At 42.5% G+C, this 20,884-nt stretch overlaps 1 protein-coding gene across 5 annotated transcripts in view; it reads right to left on the bottom strand.

Moving 5' to 3' along the window:
- STK32C (serine/threonine kinase 32C) overlaps positions 1-20,884 on the bottom strand; it is a 130,499-nt gene that overhangs the window by 29,235 nt on the left and 80,380 nt on the right. The window contains exon 1 of one of the 5 annotated variants that reach the window (XM_068951345.1): positions 7,268-7,339. The exons of the other annotated variants lie outside the window; for them this stretch is intronic. Coding sequence (XP_068807446.1) covers positions 7,268-7,327 — 60 coding nt within the window. The 5' untranslated portion in view covers positions 7,328-7,339. Of the gene's footprint in view, positions 1-7,267; positions 7,340-20,884 lie in introns of those variants that run through there. 5 annotated transcript variants of the gene reach the window in all.

The raw sequence follows: 20,884 nt of genomic DNA, 5'->3' as shown, positions 1-20,884 counted from the left end.
AAAAAAGTGACTGCACTGCTCTCTCTGCCACTATTGCTGTGCCATGCAGCACAGCCCAGCTAATGTCCCTGACTTCATTTGCTGCAAAGCTGTCCCTGTGGCTTCCCATTGCCAAAAGATTTCACTCTCTTGAGTAAATCCATCCATTTCAACTTCCCTGATAATCGACAAAATGCCCAAACGTCAAGCAGGCTGATGCATGAACTGATCTACAGCGGCAATGCTGAATTTCAGATGAAGTTACCGATCTTGCACAAAAAGGCTCTGGTGTGAAGCCTGCAGAGTTAGAGGGGTTTTGTACTACCCAGTTTCGATTTGGAGGTACAGAAACAACGGAGACTTCTGAAGAGCAGCTGCACCGCTGAGCTGGAGTCACAGCAGACGTTCAAGAACATGTGACTGTAGGAGCAGGGTGCAGTTCATACCCTGTTGTTCTGCGCTCGGCGCAGTGCGGTTACCCAGCACGGCCCGTGGAGGGGCGCACAGCGGTACCCTCCTGCTTCCCTCAGTACCCTGCTTCCCTCAGTACCTTTCTACTACCATCTAAACCATGACTGTACGTTGCCTCTGGATGAACCTTGCTCTTTCAGTAGGAAGCATATGTACCACTTACACTCTCACACAAACCCTATCTTGAGACTTAAACTGAAAATAGAGATGGAATTTATCTCAGATGCTGTAGGATCAAAACACTCTCTGTCACACAGTAGAGCGAACAAAAGCAGAAACAGTCCATACATTTCCAGGAATTATTTGAATTCTTACTCCCTGCATCTCTTATTAAGCTATTCCTACAACAGTTATTCCCATTTTACACCTAACTTTGGCATGAGTTGGAATGGAAATAGAAGGAACTTAGCTGTTTTTGGTGTCCAGGTGACTCAGAAATGATGCTCTTTTTTGCTGGAACTTTTTTTTGCTCTTGTCATTTCAGGATACTTTACCTGCTCCTCTACATTTCTGCTGTTTTGTGTATTTTTCAGTCCAACTTACTTGCTATCTCTTAGGCAGGCAGGCTTTGACTTTTCTCCTTTAGAAATTCAGTAACTTTTTTCCTGCTGATTCTGAATGAATCCAATGTGCTAAAATCCCCACTCAGATTAAAGGTCACCTACTCATTTAATAGCATGGCCTGAGTTGTCTCAGAACTAATTATAATGAAACAGCACAATCTGTCTGTGGGCTCAAACAAAAGCAAGTAGTTTGCATTCTAGGCAGTAGCTGTGAAGCTGATAAATACTTGAGATTGCTTAATCCCTGCTGTACAAAGATTTTTTTTCCTTTCTGCAGATGCAGATGTCATTCTAAATTAAAGAACTCGTGATCCTGTCCTCTGTTAAGATATTATTGTCACATCTGATGCAAATACCCACAGCTGGGTTCAGGAGACCTTCCTTTTGCTTTTGAAATGTGAGTGGTGGATTTCCTTTTTGAACCTTTTAATGGCGTCTATCTTTGAAAGACTAGACAAATGTGCTATATAGCCCTTACATACATAGAAGTTTTTTGACTTGGGTTGACAGCCATCAGAAGTTGCAGTGTTCAAACCCAGATTTCACTTATTTTGTTTTTAGAGTAGAGGTCAATGCTTAGCATTAGCAAGCACTACTGTGCATTGATATCAAACACCTTAATCCTACATGATAGTGACCTAGAGGCAAATTCTGCTCTAGTTCATAAAAATGCTTATTCAGAATAGTGGTACCTTGCCCAAAATCCGTGATTTATCCTCCAGTTTCTGCTGACTTCCCCTGGTTATTTACGTCTGGACTCCTAGATGTGGAAAACCTAATAAACGCAAATTAAATATTCAAATGGTTAAAAAACCCTCATATTTCCCATTCTCCAGAGATGAATAGCGCTGCAAGTGTGAGTGGTCATTTCTGGAAAAGGCTGTGACCCTCAGCTGATGCCCTGATTCCACCGTCGGGGCTTATTCGATGCCAGCAGTTCTCTCCAATCAGTAATCACCCAGGGCAGCAGTTTTCATCTGTCAAACATGAGCCAACTCCTACAAAGTCATTAGAAACTAACGCAACAAAAGCCACAACCAGAATATGGCCCAAAAATTTTACCCAGCTATGGAAATTTCGGTCACCTCTGATATCAAGTATTTTCTGCGTTAACGGCCCAGGCATCAGATATTGCCCCCAGGTGAGTATGACAGGAAAAAACACACAAAATATCTTGCAAAAAACACAGTCCTGACTGCAGCACTTCAGTTTCTCAAATTCAGCACGCAACAGTAATTGTCGCTCCGGCTTAGGGGTCAAGCACAACATGCTTAGGCAGTGCACATTCAAATGCAGGGTCCAACTGAGGAACTAGCTGAGGTATGTAAGGACCATGACTGAGGGACCTCGTAGTGACCACCAGCAAGGATGAGAGGAAGGTCTGCTCCTTCTCCTTGTTTTGCCTTTCAGAGCCCCAAATCCCTCCCATTTTGCAGACTATCTCCTAGCAGTGCTCATTGCTGTGGTCAGGGGAAGCACACGGGCCCACTGCCCAATCTGGAGATAAACTTCTGATCACAGTGTTGTACCTTTCTCCCAGTCAATTTTGATTTGGCAGCTCTCGTGGCTTGGTGTACTTCTGTGTTCCTACTCACCTGGGATTGCTCAGGAAATCGTTTTCCTATCTGGTTAATGACCTTTGATTATTAGTTCAGGAACAGAAAATAAATGGTATTTACCTAAGCCTACTTACCATCAGTGCTTTGTATCTCTGCCACCCAGAGTACTGTCTTCAGCAATCTATATCTCTTCAAAGCTGCTGCTGTATCTCCTCAAAAAGTGAGACCCTCGGGTTTACTGCCCACTTACCGTCACATCACTCGGGGGACACTGACCCCCTTACACCGTGACTGGGGTAGTGAAGCCTGCATTCAGTCTGTAGACACATTCCAATACGAGGACCAGTTTTCAGAGTACAGCTACCAAATATGATATTTTTCATGATGATTGTTTTGTTTCCATGATTTTTTATAAGAAGGCCTAAGCTGTCATCCTACTTGTACAGTTGAAACTTGAAATTTGAAGCATAAATGTAAAATTGCCCATGGCACCCAAAAAGCATCAATAGGCTTAGGGACTGCCTGAGGAAAAGTGTCTTCATTAGGTGGGCAATCATCTCGGTAATCTCACTGTGGATGTACACTGTCAAAGAAATGAGAGATTTGTGATCTCTTTAGCAGAAAGAACACAGTTCTTAGTTCTTGGGGGTCAAAAACAATAAAGAGGCACTTACAGTTGATGGATAAACAACTAAGCCTTTTCTCAGAGAACAGGGTTCAGTTCTGACACCAAACATTATGATAAAAACAGTGAGAAAAGAGAAAGAATCGTTAATTTTTGATAGAGCCCAGGCTCAGGAAGGCACATAAGCACACGCTTACATGTCCCTCCACTGAGATCACCCTGATTTCTGTGGCTAACTTGAAGCATAAGGTTTAAATCCCAGTCACCCCAGTAAGACTGAAGTGTTTAATGAGTGATGAATAAGTATTTGGGGCTATGAGGAAAGACTGCAAAACCAGAGCTAGCAAATTCCTCTTTCTTACAATGAAGAGGACCAAGATTGGGAGGATTTGGGGCTATGAGGAAAGACTGCAAAATCACACCTGGCAAATTCCTCTTTCTTACAATGAAGAGGACCAAGACTGGGATTAGTTTCTGTTTTCTTGTTAAACAGAATGAGTTTGTTAAGCAAATGAAGACAGTAAAGCAGATACGATACACATTCTGTTGCAGAAAAAGCCCTCAAATACCGATTTGTAACGAATTCCTCTTACTTAGACTAGCCACCTTCTACAAACTCATCTGTTAAAACTAAGAAAGGCAATAAACTGTTCATTTCTCCGAGTACATTCATTCTTTAAAAAGTGGCCATGTATGATCAACTGGCATTAAATTACTCTTACATAGCCTTTAAAGAAGAAGAGTTGGAGAGGACTTGATTTGGTAATTAACCAAATAATGGATAGAGTGGAAACCTATCATTCATAACTACATTGTCCTATTGTGCAAGACCACAGGATCACAAACGTGGAAAAAATAAAAGGAAATACCTATATTACTTCTGATAAGGAACTTTCCCTCTAACTACCTCTTAAAGAAAGAGTGCAGTTTCCGTTAAACCAGAACTAATTCAGTTCCCTCTCTCCATCCCTTTGTATTAGGAGAATAAAAATACTAGGTTTTTTGTTTAGTTGAACCCCAGAAAGGTAGAGTGACAAAAATACTGTGGGCCAAATCTTTCTCTGTTGCTACAAGCCACTGAAGTCAATGGAGCTCTAATGACTTAGAATTGCAGGACACTACAAACGTGGATTCAAAAGACCTCCTTATTTTCTACACGTGATATAGCCTTACTTCCTTGTTCAGGACTGGACCTACGAAGGCTTTGACTGCGAAACAGTCAAGTCCAGTGTAGGATTCAGAGACACAAGATAGTTTGGATATGATTAATTTCATCTATTTGGATAACGAATACAAAGTAGACATTTCTGGTAGCTGTAAAGGCTAATGAACGAGAACACTTTCCAGCTCTCAGCTCTGCCTGGCTGCAGTCTGGCTGCGCTCGTTGCCAATCCCATTTGCTGAGCGCTTCACAGATATTCTAAACGTGAAAGATCTTGCGATTCAAACTGCCACTGCATTCTGCCCCAGTGGGATGGCGCGGCGCACACGGCAGTGCAGGAACCACAGAGCGGCCGAGACCGGCGGGGACCTCTGCAGATGGTCTGGTCCAAGCCCTGCTCAAGCAGGGTCAGCTGGAAACTGCTCCAGGACTGTGTCCAGTCAGGCCTGAATATCTCCAAGGATGGAGACTTCACAACCTCTCCAGACAGCCTGTTCCAGCGTGCAACCACCCTCACAGTAAAGAAGTTTTTTCTTATTTAAAGTGGAATTTCTTACACTTTGATTTCTTGTATTTCTGAAAGTGTTAGGATGAAAAAAAAGACAGAGGACAGCTTTGGGAATGATCTTTCACAAAAAAAGACGCACCATCAGTACTGTTTGACTGAATAATGACTTTCTGAACAACACTTTCTGGCCACCTTTCTGCGTTGGGACAATCTGATGAACCTTAGTCAGATATACATAATGCTATCTTCAAAGTTATAGTGCAAGGACTATATTGTACCCATTATTTCCGTCCTGGAGAGCAGGAGGATTTATCTGTACTACCATAATGCCTAGGTGTTGAACAAACACAGAAAAAGACACGCGCAAGTTGTGAGCTTTCAGAGCAGGTAACAGAACAGGGGAATGCAGTCTGAAAGTTAACACTGAGTGTAGACATTATCATAGCCAGAGAATGAATAATTCTCCTGCCTCTCTTTTCGAGAGTTCAGAAGAAATATCTATTATGCTCCTTACAATGGCAAGTACTATACTGTAACCAGACAGAATACAACTAAAAATATGCTACGGTGATATTCATACGTAATAGCAGGGACATCCTCTTTTAACGTTTATCCAAAAACAGAATAGCTACCACCTCTGCGTCACCTGGAAATCCTTTAAGCAAGGAAGAAGGTGGTATACATAACTGCAAGGAAATTAACACAGCAATACAGAAGACATCAGGCATGAAGTCCGTTATTCTTTGAAGAAGATTAATCAAGTGGAACATCCTAACCGAAGCTGAATGCTAAAGTGAGACTGCTATGAAGGGGGTATGCAGAAGAGAGAGCAGCTTTTCTGGAGCTGCTCCGTTCCAAAGTTGCCCTGCGTATATCATCGGGAGCAGCTACTGGGCAGATTCTACCCTTCCCTGAACACGCAGGCCTTGGTGCCACATGCTGCAGGGACAAGGTGATGTGCCAGGCAGCCTGCTCCGGGTGGGAGGACGGGAAGGACAGGCGTGCAGCTGTGACTCACAGGGATGCAGGGGCGTAGAGGGGCCCTCGGCACATTACACAGCATCACATACAGGGCTCACAAACCATTTATGCACGGGCCCAAATGTCTTACACGCTTTCTAGCTTTCAGGGACTAGCTCCTGCTTGTACCACTCTCTCATTCTCCTTTTCAGAATGGCTCTATATCAACTACTGAAAATGGAATCTTGTCAATTATTTTTAAAAAAATAAAATCAATTATCAACTGCTATCAGAAAAGCAATAAAAAAGGATCATGTTATTTTGTATTCAGAAACCAAAGGCGTTTGACATGGCCACAAAATGCCCATTGCCTACTTCACAGCAATGGCTGATGCTATGTAAAAGCAATCTTTATATCCACTTTGTATTATGATTGCACTGACAGTAATTGAAATACAATCTCTGCTTGGTAATTAACATCTGTGTAAGATTTGTAATTAAAAAGATAACACTAATTTGTTCTACAGTTCTAATAAACATTAAGGATAAAAACAGCTAATCAAAATCTTTTTTTTTAGGCAAAGCCAAGATAACAGAGCTTCAGCTGTCTCCCACGTATATTTTCAGTGAAATAATTAAAATACCCAGGATTCATTAAGCATATGAACTGATCTATGACAAGCACCTGCATGAAGCTCTGCTAGAGGTGTGTACCTGCTTTCCATAGGACTGTCTGTCAAGTTTGTGTCCCGCAGGGAAGGAACCTGAAGAACCAAAGTCTCTCCCTGCAGCATTTTGAACAAACCTAACTCCGAGCTCTGGCTGACATGTAAGAGATGGAGATTCTGCCAAGGTTGTGTTTCCACTTGAAGCAGCACTGCATTCCCCTGTTCATGCTATAGTTAGAACGTTAATCAATTACTGCCAGCTAACGGCTCCCAGTAGAGGAGTGCGGTGAAGGACATGATACTCGCTCTATAAATAATGATGTCGCTCCTCTGGAATCAAGAAGCTTAATTTTCTAAGTCTTCCTTGTCCAGTCACGGTCATAACCACTGGGGACCACCAGCAACTGCAAATGACCTACACCAAAACCATCTTCTGTCTTCCCTTGATGCCACTTGCTTAGTCTTTTTGATTGCTTTGATCCCCACAATTTGCCTGTTGGTTCCCCAGAAACTGTCTTTGACAAGGCATGGAAAACACCACCTCCTATACAGGGGACGAAAGAGCTTGACAAGTCATGGAAAACACCACCTCCTATAAAGGGGACAAAAGAGCTTGAGTTATAGGTTGTTCTATGGAACAGCTAGTTGTCAGGTGTGAAACACTGATAATCTCCACTGAAAATCACCTCACATTTATTGAATCAAATTTATCAAATCAAAAGCGTTCTCAAAAAGGCAACACTCGTGTTGACTTCCTGACAAAAGCAATTACCTGGCAGCTGGGTACTGAGTATCCGATTATATTGACAAACTCTGTAGTGGCTGTAGGCATTTTCCTCTCACAAAACCTAGAAATGAGAAAATAAGGAAGGACAGAAAGACAGAGAAAAGTGCTCGCTTGGCGACAGCTGCAAGTGTAGCTTTGGGGAACAAGAAGCTATATGAGTTGGCATGACGAATCAGGAACAAACAATTAAATTGATCATTACCTGATACACACGAGTAAAATCGACTCCTTCTAAGAGCTAAGGACTTGGGCTGACTTCCTTGGGAGGCAACCTCCTTAGTTGCTCCTGTGGCACTGACCCAGAACTTAGCAAAAAGAGGCTGGAAATGCTAGAGAGAACTGGTGCTGCAGGATGCCAGAGAGCCCCCTCACTGACCCCTCTGGGGCAGATGGTCTGGATGGTCCTTCCGGACAAGAAAGAAAACTTCAAAGCTGTCCCTTGAAAAGCTCCTCTGAGTTTGATACATGAAGCTCCCCACATCACAGACAAGTACGATCTGTTATCTTTGGAGATGTCACCACACTGGCCAGGAAAGGAATGGGATATCAGCTGCTGAAAAAACAGATGGGAAGGAACATCTTTCCCCATTAAGATCAAAGGGATTGAGTAACAGTGAGCAAATATTTTTCTCCGAGCTATAGCCCTCCTAATGGATAAGAAACACAGTTAACACTAGCTGGCCAGATTAAGAGGAAATTTCCAGATAAATTTAAAAAACACAAATGACTTCTACACTCCTATACAAAAGCAATTCAAGGGAATTCTGAGAAAGCAGAGGGAGTAGTAAAAATGGAGGAGATACTAACAGCACAATGCTTGCTTCATGCATTGGTGAGCAGAAGATCAGGGCACCTTGGGGGTTCACGTCACTGCACTAGTGGCTCACAGACACACCCAAAGACACAAATCTCAGCCAAGGTATCAGTCCTGAGCAGCCAGACGCTACTGAAGTGCCGTAACTATTCTCCACTCTTCTCTTGTAGAGCTTTCATTGCTAAAGTCAAGAGTTAGTGAGGATTTTGCAGCAGTAAACAAGACCGGAAGGTCTGCAGATATCATCGGGGTTCAATATCCTGGTCAGCTGCACATGGTCTTTGCTGAGCGAAGGGATCTTCCATAGTAGGACTGGGTAAATAGAAAGGATGTCAGTCTGGAAGGTAAAACAATCCTGCATAAACTGGCTCAGATTCCTCACAACTGGGCCCACCTTTCATCCAGACTCTAAGCACATCTTAAGCAACTCCCAGAAGTTTCCCCAATTGTTTAGTCCCACTAGCAGCCCCAAATCATTTACTTTCTAGTCTCTACCGCAAAGAATATGTTCTGGGAAATGCGTAAGGCATAATTTAGAGCAACCTTGTCACATCCCTAATATGAACCTACAGAAATTGTTCACTGCTCCCACAGCCCCTGAATCGGCAAACCAGAAGAACATCCTGGCCTCATCGCTGGATAATAAAGTACCATGGAGGCTGCTCCATGGTTGAAGGCAAAGCCACTGGGATCAGCACTGAAGAGTTTTGTCTAAAACTTACCCACGAAGCACATTCAGCGAGGATACACTGCTATAATACTGTCTGATCCTGAATAAAAACATACCTTAAAGCAATAAAAAAGCTTCCACTGCTTTGATTATGTATCTCATTTAATCAGAACTTTGTTCTGGGAACAGTTTTGACAATTGTGTCCCTGGCAGTGTTTTTCCCAACTATTATCTCTAGTACACAAAGACCCATTTAAATGAATGGGCCATCTGCAGCACTGAGCTCAATGGCAATCTGCACAGCAACATTACATATTATGCAATGTTGATGAGTGAGGCATGGCGATACAAACACTTTCCCGGCTGCTGGCTGTGACGACGGCATTTCTGCTCCACGCCACGTTTCTTTCCGCTTTCAGCCATGCCTCGGCATAAGTCACTGCTCAGGGCTAGCCCTGCACAGGGAAGCTTTCCTGCGTTTGGACGCATACCTGTGTGGTTGTGATCTCTCCAAATGCATTTGCTCCTCGCCTATCACTAGGTGCTTCCAAAAGTATATATAGCATAATAACACAATTAACATTTCCAGGCGTAATCTTCAAACTGCTGCTCTTACCTACTTTAAAATCATCCAAGTCAGATGCAGAAGCTCACAGATAGAGATCTCTGGCACAAACAGGTGCTCTGGCTACATTCTGGGGTCTTTTTGTGAACACCCCCACATTTTGGGGCTCCTGACAGGAGCACACCAACTGGTATACCAGTGCTGAACCAGCTGATCTCCAGCCTTCGAGACAGGGGCCTGCCTGGTCTGTGCCCATCTGCTGGGCCTCCACCACAGACGCAGTGGACAGGCCAACCTGATACCTCAGGTAGATTTTCTGCTCATTTCTTAAACTGAATTTCTGAGGTATAAAAGCTTGATTTCCTTCAAATATTCCATACTCCTAAAGGAGCAGTATCGTTCAACACTTCCTACCGGAATATTATACCAGACTGCTAACTTACAAGTAGATCTTCATCCTAATAGTCTTGTGAGCAAGTCCTCAGCGCTCTGAAGAGCTAATCTGTAATTAATGGTTTCAGCCAGCTGGGACCACATTAGAGCTACATCTCAAGGATTTTATGCAGCAAGTATTCTAATAGCATAGACTCCTTTTCAGAAACAAAGGTCAAAATCAGAACCTAGCGACTCAGGTATAAAGGAAACTGACAGGCGTAAAGTTGCAATGAATGGGAAAAGACTGATCTTTAGGAGATATGCTCTAAGTTCAAGGTTACCAGCTTAACAAATCTGCTTTCAAATCTTTGGTTCTACAGCTGATTGTGTTTTTGATTCCAAACATCTCACCCGGTTTCACTCCTTAAGAGTTTCACAGAGGCTTATGAAATTACATTTTCCCTGCTGAAAGTTATGCTTTATCCCAAAATTTATGAAGGACTGGTTCTTCAGAACACCACAAATCATTGAAATCCCTTTAATTCAGTACTGCTGCTTGCAACAGCCAATTTTATGAGTACCTCATAAAACTTTTATTCATAGCAAGCCTGTTCGTGTGTTCAGGTTATGTCAACACTTCCATTAAAAATCCATTTTTCAGTTGCTTATGTTAGAGAGGTAAACCTCTTCTGACCTAAAATAAAAACTGCTGTTCAAGACTGCACCTCAGTGTGCAGTACATCAATAACTTTAAATGTGTATTCTTAAAATTCTTAAAAATGTGTTCATATTCTTATCTGGTGCAGATCTGCAGAACTCCTATAAAGTCAACAGACCTATAGTTATCTCTCACATCTACAAATGTGGCCAGCCCTTTGTGTTTACCACGGAGGTAAAACATACCTAATAGTTATTTCAGAGATAGTTTGGAGTGTGCTAAAAACAGATTTCAAAGCCAGGCTTGCACATATTTTTTTTTCAAAATGGATCTTATTTCTATCCTGCTGTTAATGTAAATGGTATCTAAAATGCAACATCACCAGCACACTAAATTTGTCTCAGGAAAACCTCTCATTATTGGCATCTGTGTACAGTTAGCAAGGAGCTGAGTTTTTCTTTTTGGCATCTATCCCAATTTTCCTGCAAGAATTTCAGGAGGGGAAGGAAATATAGAATGTTACTCTACACTCTCTGCATCTATGATTTAAAGCAATTTTAGCTGGTTCAGATTAAGCACTTCCTTCTTACGTTACACTGAAAAAATAACATCTAGTCAGACAGTAAGCAGAAGCTTCTATAATCAGTTTTTGGATTTCGGTGATTATTAAATTTGCCAGGCAATAAATAACTCCAAAAATAGGTAGACTTGTTTACCTCCTGAGTGACATTAATCTAAATAAACAAGAAAAAGCAAGGATGTGTCAGCATATAAACCTAAGGAGCAAAAAGAAGAAGGAGTACTTTTCTTTAGCTTTGTTTGTCCTCTTTCTCCATCGTCTCTTCTCTTGCATGCCAGTTTCCTCATTTTGTAGAAATTTTAGAAAGATTTCCAGAAGATACCTGAAAATCTGTTCTCCTTACTCAATTTTAAAACAATGTTATGGTAGACTGCTCCTTTGGTCAGAGTCTCGAGCAAGTATCCTGGATGCGACATGGCCCAGACTTGCTGCCCTTACGGACCCAGAGCAGACACACTCTCTCTTGGAAGACTTTGGAAGTGGACCGGGACTTTCTTCTCCACTCCACGAACAGGCCTGCTGACTGGGGGGGAGGAGGATAAAAGGGGACATGTTTTGAAGCTGTCAAGGTTCCTACAGAAAAGATGTTAAGCTTTTAGACTTTTGTATAGCTTTAATCATGTGCTTGAGTCTTTGCTAGGCTTTTCATTTGTTTTAATGTTATTTAAAGAACAATAATGAAAAACCACACAATTGTGCAGAAAATCCTGAAGATACCATCACCCATCTTTCTGCCATTTGGACAAATCCAACCCTGGATCCAGGGGTCCAGGGTCTGTCCAGTTCAGGAGCGCTCTACTGATTTATACTGGGATCCGGAGCCCTGTACAGAACTACAGGCAACATTTTTCTCTGAAAAAGAAGTGAAAACTACAGCTTCCTATGGTTGATGTACCTTTTGACTACGTCTTATATTTGGAGTAATCTTTTATTATGACCATAATTAGATTCTGCAATGTTTTACATGGCTGTTGAAGAGGTAGGCCAAGCAGTTTTTTAGTTACATGTTTGATAAAACTTGAGGAACAGAGAGAAATCCAATTATTTCCAATGAAGAATGGATGGCTTGCTTTAATATCTGAGCATAAATTAATGTTGAAGTTTTTCCTGATCCCAAGGCAAAAGCACTCACTATGCTATTAGGAACAAGCTCATCACTCAGCTTGAAAAGCTGTTGCCAGGCAATGGCATTGAGAGAGACGTGGGCTAAAGCGCTGGTTTCTGTACCGCAGCTGTAACGCGCCTCCGGACATTAAAGTTTCTCTTTTTTACGCTGGAATAAATAAATGGAGATAAAATTTTGCAACTAAGAAAGAAGGGGCGACATTTGCTTCACAGTGCAAAACTTAGGAGGAATTTAATGCAACCTGCAACCAAATGCTTAATGGTTCATTGGCAGAAGCTTGCTTCCCTGCACTGATGTGTTTACCACCAAACGCCCGTAAAGAGATCTGCCCTGATACACTTCTGCTCTAGTGAAGGTGCCCCATACCGAAGGGTCTTGCTTTTCAGCACCATGTCCCCACGGTACTGCAAAGTAACCAAAAGAGCTATCAAGGCGCAGACAGCTGTACCTTAGATGCCGGCAAATTGTCCAGTGATTCCCAACACAAAGGTGAGCAACGCCCATTTCAGTGCATTAAAAAAACAGCTATTGCGCCAGAGCTAGAAAAAATCTCAAACTTCACCACCAGCTGCTGGGTGTACCAACCGGCCATCAGAAGCCAGCGTAAGCGTAGACAACTGGTTACAGAGGCAACACCTCCGTGCAGGTGCTGGGCGTGTTGCACCGAGCATCGATTTCCCCATCAGCAGCAGCATCGCTCTCAGGGATCCAAGTCAGTGACTTGGCAGGAGGAACGTTTGGCCAGGTTATAGTCCCAGCCGCTCCGAGTTGCTCTGTAATTTTACACTAATATCGCTAACTTCTTTCCCTTGTGAAAAAGGATAGTTTAAATCCAGACCTTGTAGGGTCTGACCAAGCACAGCTTTACTTTTCCTCTGTCCTAGACTCACAACGCTCAAAGCATCTAGAGTGCCAGCAGCAGGAGACGACACTAAGGAGCTGCCACAGCACACAAACAGCAAAAATAGCACTGAGGAGGCATCACCTTGGAAGGCAGAGGACTATTTACAATTATTGCTTAAGACCGACTTAGCACACCCAGCATCCCAAGGAAATTCTCCAGTCGTCCGTTAACTGTGGCAGAATTTCCCTGTGGCCGCTGTTTATCCTTCCTTTAGAAAATGCAAGAAGGACGACCGGGAGGGAGCGAATGCGCTGCAGCTCCTTGAGGCAGCGCTCCCTCCCGCTCCCGCTGCAGCCCCAGCACCCCCTTCGCGCGCGCGACAACTCGGCACACAAAACACCCCGAGCGCCGCGGCCGGGGCAACCTCTTGCAATCACTTCTAAAAACGACGGCTGTCCCGGCTTCCTAGCGAAGGCCGCGTCTCACGAAGGACAGCGGTTCCCCTCGGACGCCAGCAGACGCCAGCGAGCCGCGCTCGCCGGCTGACCGGCCGGCCTCCGGGGCAGGCGGGGACCGGCGCTCGGAGCGGCCGCGCGTGCCGAGGGCTGGGACCCTGCCTCGACCGCGGCAGCTCGCCTGCCGAGAAACGTCTCCCCTCCGCCCAGCGAACCACCTCAACTCTCTTCTTTTGTCTGACAAGCCAAAAGATACTAGCGCAGGGCTAAAATCTGCTTTTTCTCGTCTTGCGCAAGCGTTCCCTTTAAGTTTGCATCTGAACTCGCTTCTCTGCCCAGGTAACAGCGCGGGACCGAGACCGCCGAGCAGCGCGGCGCCTCCGTGCGGGGCCCGCTGCCGCCACCACCGCGTAACACCACCGACGGTAACAAAACAAAACTGCTCGACTCTTCCGAAACGACATTGTCAGAACGACAGCTGTTCAGAACGGGTTGGCTGTTTGTCAATCTTCAGCGCTGTTTGGTTGAACGCACCATTTGCTGACTATGAACAGACGTGTATTTTATATTGCATTGCCCTTTAGTTAGGGGAATTTCAGGTCTTAAAAGATTTGAAAAGATTTTTTAGGAATCCAAAGCAATAATATAAGAACACCACAATCTCCCTGCCACTCTGTGAGCGCTCAGCAGCTTTAACAGAAGGACTCTGCTAAGGGGAGGTGAGAGTGAAGAGCAGAGATGCGACAGAATTCTGTTTAATAAATACTGCTTCTTCCCTTCTCTTTCTTTTTTAAAAACTCTCAAGGGTCCTGACTGCTTCCCTGAAGGAGGCAGAATTACCGACCACAGAGAGAAAAAAAAAAAGGCAGCCTATTGTTAATTCTGAAAGGTCAAGAAGAATAGAAAAGTACAATACACTAGAAAAAAACATATTTACAATTATCAAAGCCATACCATACTTCAGATTTCACTTCAGAGAAGAAAATCTCTGGATTGTATGAAAACGGAAATCACTAAATTGTAGAATTCATCAACGCTTTGATTCCCGATCTTTTACTTTAATTATTTGAGACTATTAAAACAGCTAACATTTTTGCCTTCCACATTATATATAAGAACAAGATGTCTACAGCTTTTCAGTAGACTCATCCGGAATTGCATTTGGATGTTTACATAAAAGTCTGCTTTTTCAAATGATCCTGTTAGAGGCTGAAATACAGAATTCTAGGTGGTTTTTCTGTATGTTTGCCAATAAATGTGAATACAACTTAAACCGTCACTTACTTGACAATTTGGCGTATATAAATTATTTGCTCTCTTTTCTCACTGTCCTTGTAATATCTGACACTTTAAAAGCATTTCTAAAGCTGCTGTTCAGTTCACCCTACTGTCTTTGGCATTGATGTTTGCTTTTATTTACTAACGCGATCTTAAGAAGTTCCTAAAGTTATTGTACTCAGTTGCAATAAATGATGACTTTTCTTTATTATTTTTTCAGTGAGTTGAGCTGCCTTACATCTTACATTATTCACTGCACAATATGGATCCAAAATTACCATCGTCTACAAGACCTTCCCTCTAATTGAAAGACTCCCCTTGACATAAAGGGTTAGGCATTTTGCAAGTTTACCAGCACAACATTTGAGCTATAAAGATGAAAATAATTTCCCCTATCAATACAAACCACCTTGGAATCAATGGCTCCTTTGCAGTTAGGTAGCTCACACAGTTCAGTGCGGCAAACTAATCCTAAGCCGGTGTAGCTATCCTTCGAACAGCCCCTCTGCTGTTCAGTTAGTGAACCTCTACAACTTTGCTGAGCACTAATATAGTCTACTTTTAATTTCCATTTTGAAGAGTTTGTAAGAAAGGGTCAGCAGTTATTTTCATTTACCTGATTTTCTTTTTTATTCTATAAATACATTTTTTCTTATTTTATTTGCATTGCAATCTTCTATTATAATAGCTTTTTAAATCTACAGTTACATATTTAAATGAAACCTAAGGCTATGATTTCCATACTTTAAGAAAAGAAAGCTGACATAGATGCATATTATTAGAATGACGGTTTACTGACAGCTCTTGTCAAGAGTTGGTTCCCTCACCAGTCTACCTGACTTCTTAGAAAACAGTATAGCATATTTTATATGAATTGGGTGTATAACACAGCTGATGGGTAATACATAACGTCTTTAGAAGGTTTGAGGTGTGAGGTCTTTAACACGTCTCCAGAACTGATTTAATAATCTGATCCAATTTGGGGGAAAAGAAAATACCAGTCTGGTATCACAGGAACTGCATCTTAGGATAGATGCTGTCTTTCCAGAAGGAGCTGCTATCCATCTTTGAGATACTGATCCATCCAAAAAAACCCTTCATGTCAATTAACAGATAACTCAGAGCACTGGGAAGAAACCTTAATTCCAAGGATAGGTAAAAAGGCTAGAAGAGGCAATACAATTCCCCGAAGGATCTGGCTTTTGAAAGAACAACTGAAACACAGTTATTTGAGACTCTGCCTTGCTGGAAATGCTCTCAAACTTGGCATCAGGAGCACATGATCTAAGGAAAATGATCGGGGTCATCTTAATCATAGAAAAGACAGCAGTTCACTGTCAGAACAGTAAGAGATACTGAAGGAGAGTCTGCAGAGGTCTGTCTGCATCCGGTGCTGTTTACTGTTTTCACTAATGACCTTGATAATGGAATAAAAGCAGGCTCATAAGTATTCTGACGACAGCAAGCTGTACACAATGGACTAGATTAAGGATGCACAACAGTCTTGACAAATTGGGTCTTGAGAAAAGAGGATGAGCCCTTGAGGACGAATGCTATGTACTGCAATTAGGCAAGGATAATCAACTATAGATTCCAAAAGGAATCAGAAGACTGTCTTATGAAGAAAAATTCATCAAAAGGAGCTGGTTAGCTTGAAAAGAGACGACCGAAGGAGACGCAAATCCTTAACTACACCAAAGGCTGCTGCAAAGTGGAAGAGAATAATCTGTTTTCCACATCCAAGGTTGACGGTACAGGTAATAAATGGCCGCAGGGAAGATTCAGGTTAGATATTGGGAGAAAGTTTTTAAGGGTAAGGACAACAAGATGATGAAACAGACTGCTGCGGGGTCCTCAAGCATGCACGTAAAGCTTCCAGCACTGGAAGTCTTTACGAACAGGCTAGATGAATATCTGCTAAAAATGACAAAGATGATCCTCCTTGGAGTGGAAAAAGGCTAAAAGAACCCTTTGGATCTCCAACAGACCTGATTTCATCCTGAGTTTACAAGGAAATAAGGTGTTTGCATCACGTTGTCTGTTCATCTGTCTAGTTCTTTCTTTCTCCAGTTACTTTTGAACCTAGTAGCCAACTTCAGCCAAGACTGAAAGAAAGTCAATGTCTTAAAGATAAGGAATTTGCCATAGGTTCTGTGAAAACAGAAAGCCAGGCAGAGAGAAGCCCTAAGCAATGCCTCTAGCGAGGAAAAAGCAGGCAAATTACTGTAGTTATGTTCTATTCGACAACAACTAACTGGCCCACTAGCGCCTGTACAGCTGCAAAACAGTCATACCACTGGGGGTGGGTTTTGCTGACAGTGTTATAACAGAAAGACAGATGGAGGAAAGCAGTATCCGAGGCCTCAAATATATCGAAAATCACGTTACTACTTCTGCTGCTCACAGAACAACTTGTTCTTTTGATTTTCTGGACGTGTTCTCATAACCTCTTCACTAGCTTACAGGCTGAGAACCTGTGACCTTCCTCTTCTCCTCTTCACTTCTCTGTTTTCCAAATGCTGAAAGAAATATTTAGTGAAAAGATGTAACAACAGAGACAAAGAAAGAGCAGGTGCCTAAAGGATAGAACAGAATACAGCTAAGGTGTGGGAATTAGTCATTTCTGTCTCTTCCCCCCCAAAATTCATCAGTCTTTGGCAGGGAATGAAACGAGAAACAGACAAGTACCGGTGCACAACTTCTGGGAATAAATTGGGAATAAAGGTTTTCCATTTTTCAAGTGTAGCGCGATATCCAGGATGTTCAGCAGTCCATGCTCTGATGTGCTCCAAAGCAATACATTTTGACATACGTGAGCGAGTTCATCTCTGCCTCAGAAGCTGTGTGCTAAATGAAAGGGACCCAGCTAGCTCATCCACTGCAGTCACTGTCACTGAGCTTCAGCTGAGTTGTTTCCCATGTCTATACAAATATTTGGGAACTAAATTGGACTTGGCTGAATTAATTTATTATTTGAAAACAGTCAGACAAATGTCAGGGTCTGAGAAATTTGAGAAAGCAGCATTCACTTGTTACTGGCAAAATGTCCCTCTTTGCGCAGCAAACAGGCATTGCTGACTTCCTTAAGTGACCGTTTCCAAATGAAGCAGGTATCCCATATAAGAGAGGTCAATTTTCCAGGAAGCTTTTTCCAGGCACTCAGAGAATGAATGTATTCTTGAAAATATCCAGGAGGTTTTGTACTGAGTCAGTATGTTTTGCACTTTGACAATTCCAGGCATTTTCTGACCACAAATGTCACCGTGCTCACGAGTCATACAGCTGAACGCCCAGCAAAGCAACGCTGGGATGGATCAGGCTTCAGTAGTGTGCTCTGACACTAGGGATTCATTATGCAGAACCACTGCATAAAAAGCAAAGGTATATCAGAAACATCTATCTATATTTATATCAAAGGCCTCCAGGATCCCCAGATTTTGTAAGGGATATAGTCAGACAGAATGGTTCTCAGCTGCACCATAAATAACCAGGACTGAGACAAATCTGGCTAGATGTTTAAGCCAGACAGCATAGCTGTTACCACACAGTTAGGTAGTGAGACTGTAAAGGTCCTTTGCTTCCAAGGGAATAAGAGCTAAAAATATCAACTGCCTGGAAAAACACAGATCATTTGGAAGAGATCATTTGATGGCAGCACCATATTCTGCCATTTTTGAAGGATATACACAATAAAGGGGGATCTGGCACATCACATGATTAAGGAATAGCATGTAGTTCAGAGCATGCTGTTAATCCAGTATGATGTCTGCAGTGACCTGTCAACCAGCCGAGAGGGGACCAGCCAAGCCTGTTAACTAACATAAAGCCGTTCTGCACTCTCATGATCTCCCTGTCCTTCTCTCACATGAAATACCCAATCTTTCACACAGACTTTCTCATTCACCTTTTGAAGTTTTATTCTACAACAACAATGTCCTCTCCTTGCGTATGTCCAGAATCCATCAACAAGGTTCACCTGAAAAACAGGGAAATTAACTACTAAATTCTCAAAAGACTGGAAAAGACGCAATTTCAAAGGAGAAAGGCAAGCAGGAAAAGCGAGAGGAATAAAAGCCCATAAGGTACTCATCGCTGGAAAAGACACCTTCTGAGAAGCCTGGCTTGTGAGACGTTTCCTGCCTGAGGCAAGTCTAACCGACGAGCTGCCGCTGGCTTCTGGTACACAGCACAAACTGAAAGTCTCCTTGACTGCAGATGAATTATATTAAATCTATCACTAGAACAATAGTTTTTATGTTAATTGTGTATCGATTGCATCAGTTTCCATCTATATTTTCTATTTTCACTTTTTTCCCCATCACTGATATACCCAACATACTAATTGACTGTTACTCCCTTACGGGCAGCTCCCGAACTTGCCATGGTAAAAAATGAACAGAGCTGCACCCTGTACAGCTCCTCTGGATTTCCTGCAGTACAACTACAGTCAGATACGGATTTGTTTTTAAGCGCTGCATAAATACTGAAACAGGAAGTCATGAACTTCAGACTTCTCTGAATGCCGATCCAAAGTATAAGAAGGAATAGATCATACTAAGAAAGGGAAGAAGTCGCCTTCTGCAAACATCATTGAATTATGGCACTGTCTCAAATTAGAAAAAGGATAAACCCCATAATCCTTCGGGTAATTGCAGACAATATTTACTTCAATAAACTAATATAAAAGTACTTAGGGAATCTTTGTTGCATCATGTTAATATATTCAAAATCTCCCAAGAACAGAGGACGTTGTTCCTTATCGTTAATGACATCAAATGGCTCATAATGGGATTGTCTGATCTCCAGCATTAACAGAACGTTCAAAACTCACAACCTGCAATTTCTAAGGACTTGCAGATGATTTAGACATTCAGTTTTGCTTCAGTTTAGTTGTTGCCAAAGCCTGCATATGATGTTGAAATATCCCATTCTCTTGGTTCAATTAACTACCTCGTGGGAGTACGCTGCATGATGGCAGGCCTAAATAAAAAAGCAGATCCAAATGCTGGTCACGTTTAAGCCACTGAGAGATTTGTAATTAACATTAGTAAAGCAGGGCACATTTTTAACTATAAAAATAAGTGTTTTTTTAATGTTGGTCATGTCAGAAAAAAAAAAAAAACAAAGTTGTTTGCTGCTGTAATACTTTCTGCCTCTGAAAGTATCAGCGGTCTGTGTGTTGGCTGTGCTGCTGGCACAGAGGACCGGTAAAGACAATAACCACCACCAAAGACAACGCACCGCCGCTTTTCGTAGCTTGCACATGAACATGGCTGAATTAGAATTTCTCTTGAGAGTAATGCTTAAAGAACATGATTTCTAAAGTTTTCACTCTTCCGCTTCTGCTGCTATTACTGTGATGGGCAGTGAGGACGCCTGGAACAGGGATGGTTCAGGCCTACTGCCGTGCAGTAATGCACCTTTCATCCACATGTCCCAAGCGTGTGAATGTGCATCTCGCAATGAAAACATCTCGCGCCTGAGTGAAAGGATCACTAGCACACACACACCCTGCGGCAGCTGGCGATAACAGCGCCTGCTCGAATGCCACATGCTACCGTAGGAGGAAAGGGCTGGAGTCAGAGGATGCATTCTGCACTACAATTACCTTCCTCATTCCCAAACGTGGCAAGGAACAAAGAAATACACAGGGAGAAGAGGGAGAATCATGGTTCGAATTACTAGTGCAACCAGTGCCAAAATGTTCTGCTCTTTGTCCTCACAAATAGGAGAGAGTTTATGAAACTCAGTAACGAATTTAGTTCTGGTTTCTTTGTAGTCATGCCACGTAACTCAGCTCTACCCTTTCATACTTAAGGAGTTCTTCTTGTGAGATGCTGTATGATTCCTGCAGAATATACAAATTTCGCATTCTGCAACGTCTTCTCCTCCTGTGTTAAAAGATCTTTAGCTCTTCTTCTCCTTACCGCATAATTAGGCTGGCCCTTGAGAGCAAGCACTTACATCTGATTGAAAGACATCTGCCCTTCAACAGACAGCATACGTTAAACCCATAAAAGGCCTCCTTAAGTGCAGACCTGGAACTGAGATTGCAGCTGTGGCTTGGATGGGGGGTAAAAAGGAAGATGTTGACAGAATTTATTCTTGAAAAAAGTCACAGGTAAGAGCTAGGAAGAATCTGAATAGGAAATAGCCATTTAGTCTTGATGAATACACTGTAATGGCTGTGACAAAAAAAAAAATTAAGTTGATACAACCTAAGGCAAGCTTTTATTG

This window comes from Struthio camelus, chromosome 7 (assembly GCF_040807025.1).
Source record: "Struthio camelus isolate bStrCam1 chromosome 7, bStrCam1.hap1, whole genome shotgun sequence".
NCBI classification, from domain to species: Eukaryota; Metazoa; Chordata; class Aves; order Struthioniformes; family Struthionidae; genus Struthio; species Struthio camelus.
The sequence above is the reverse complement of the archived record's forward strand: the minus strand, read 5'-3'. Positions and strand labels throughout refer to the sequence as shown.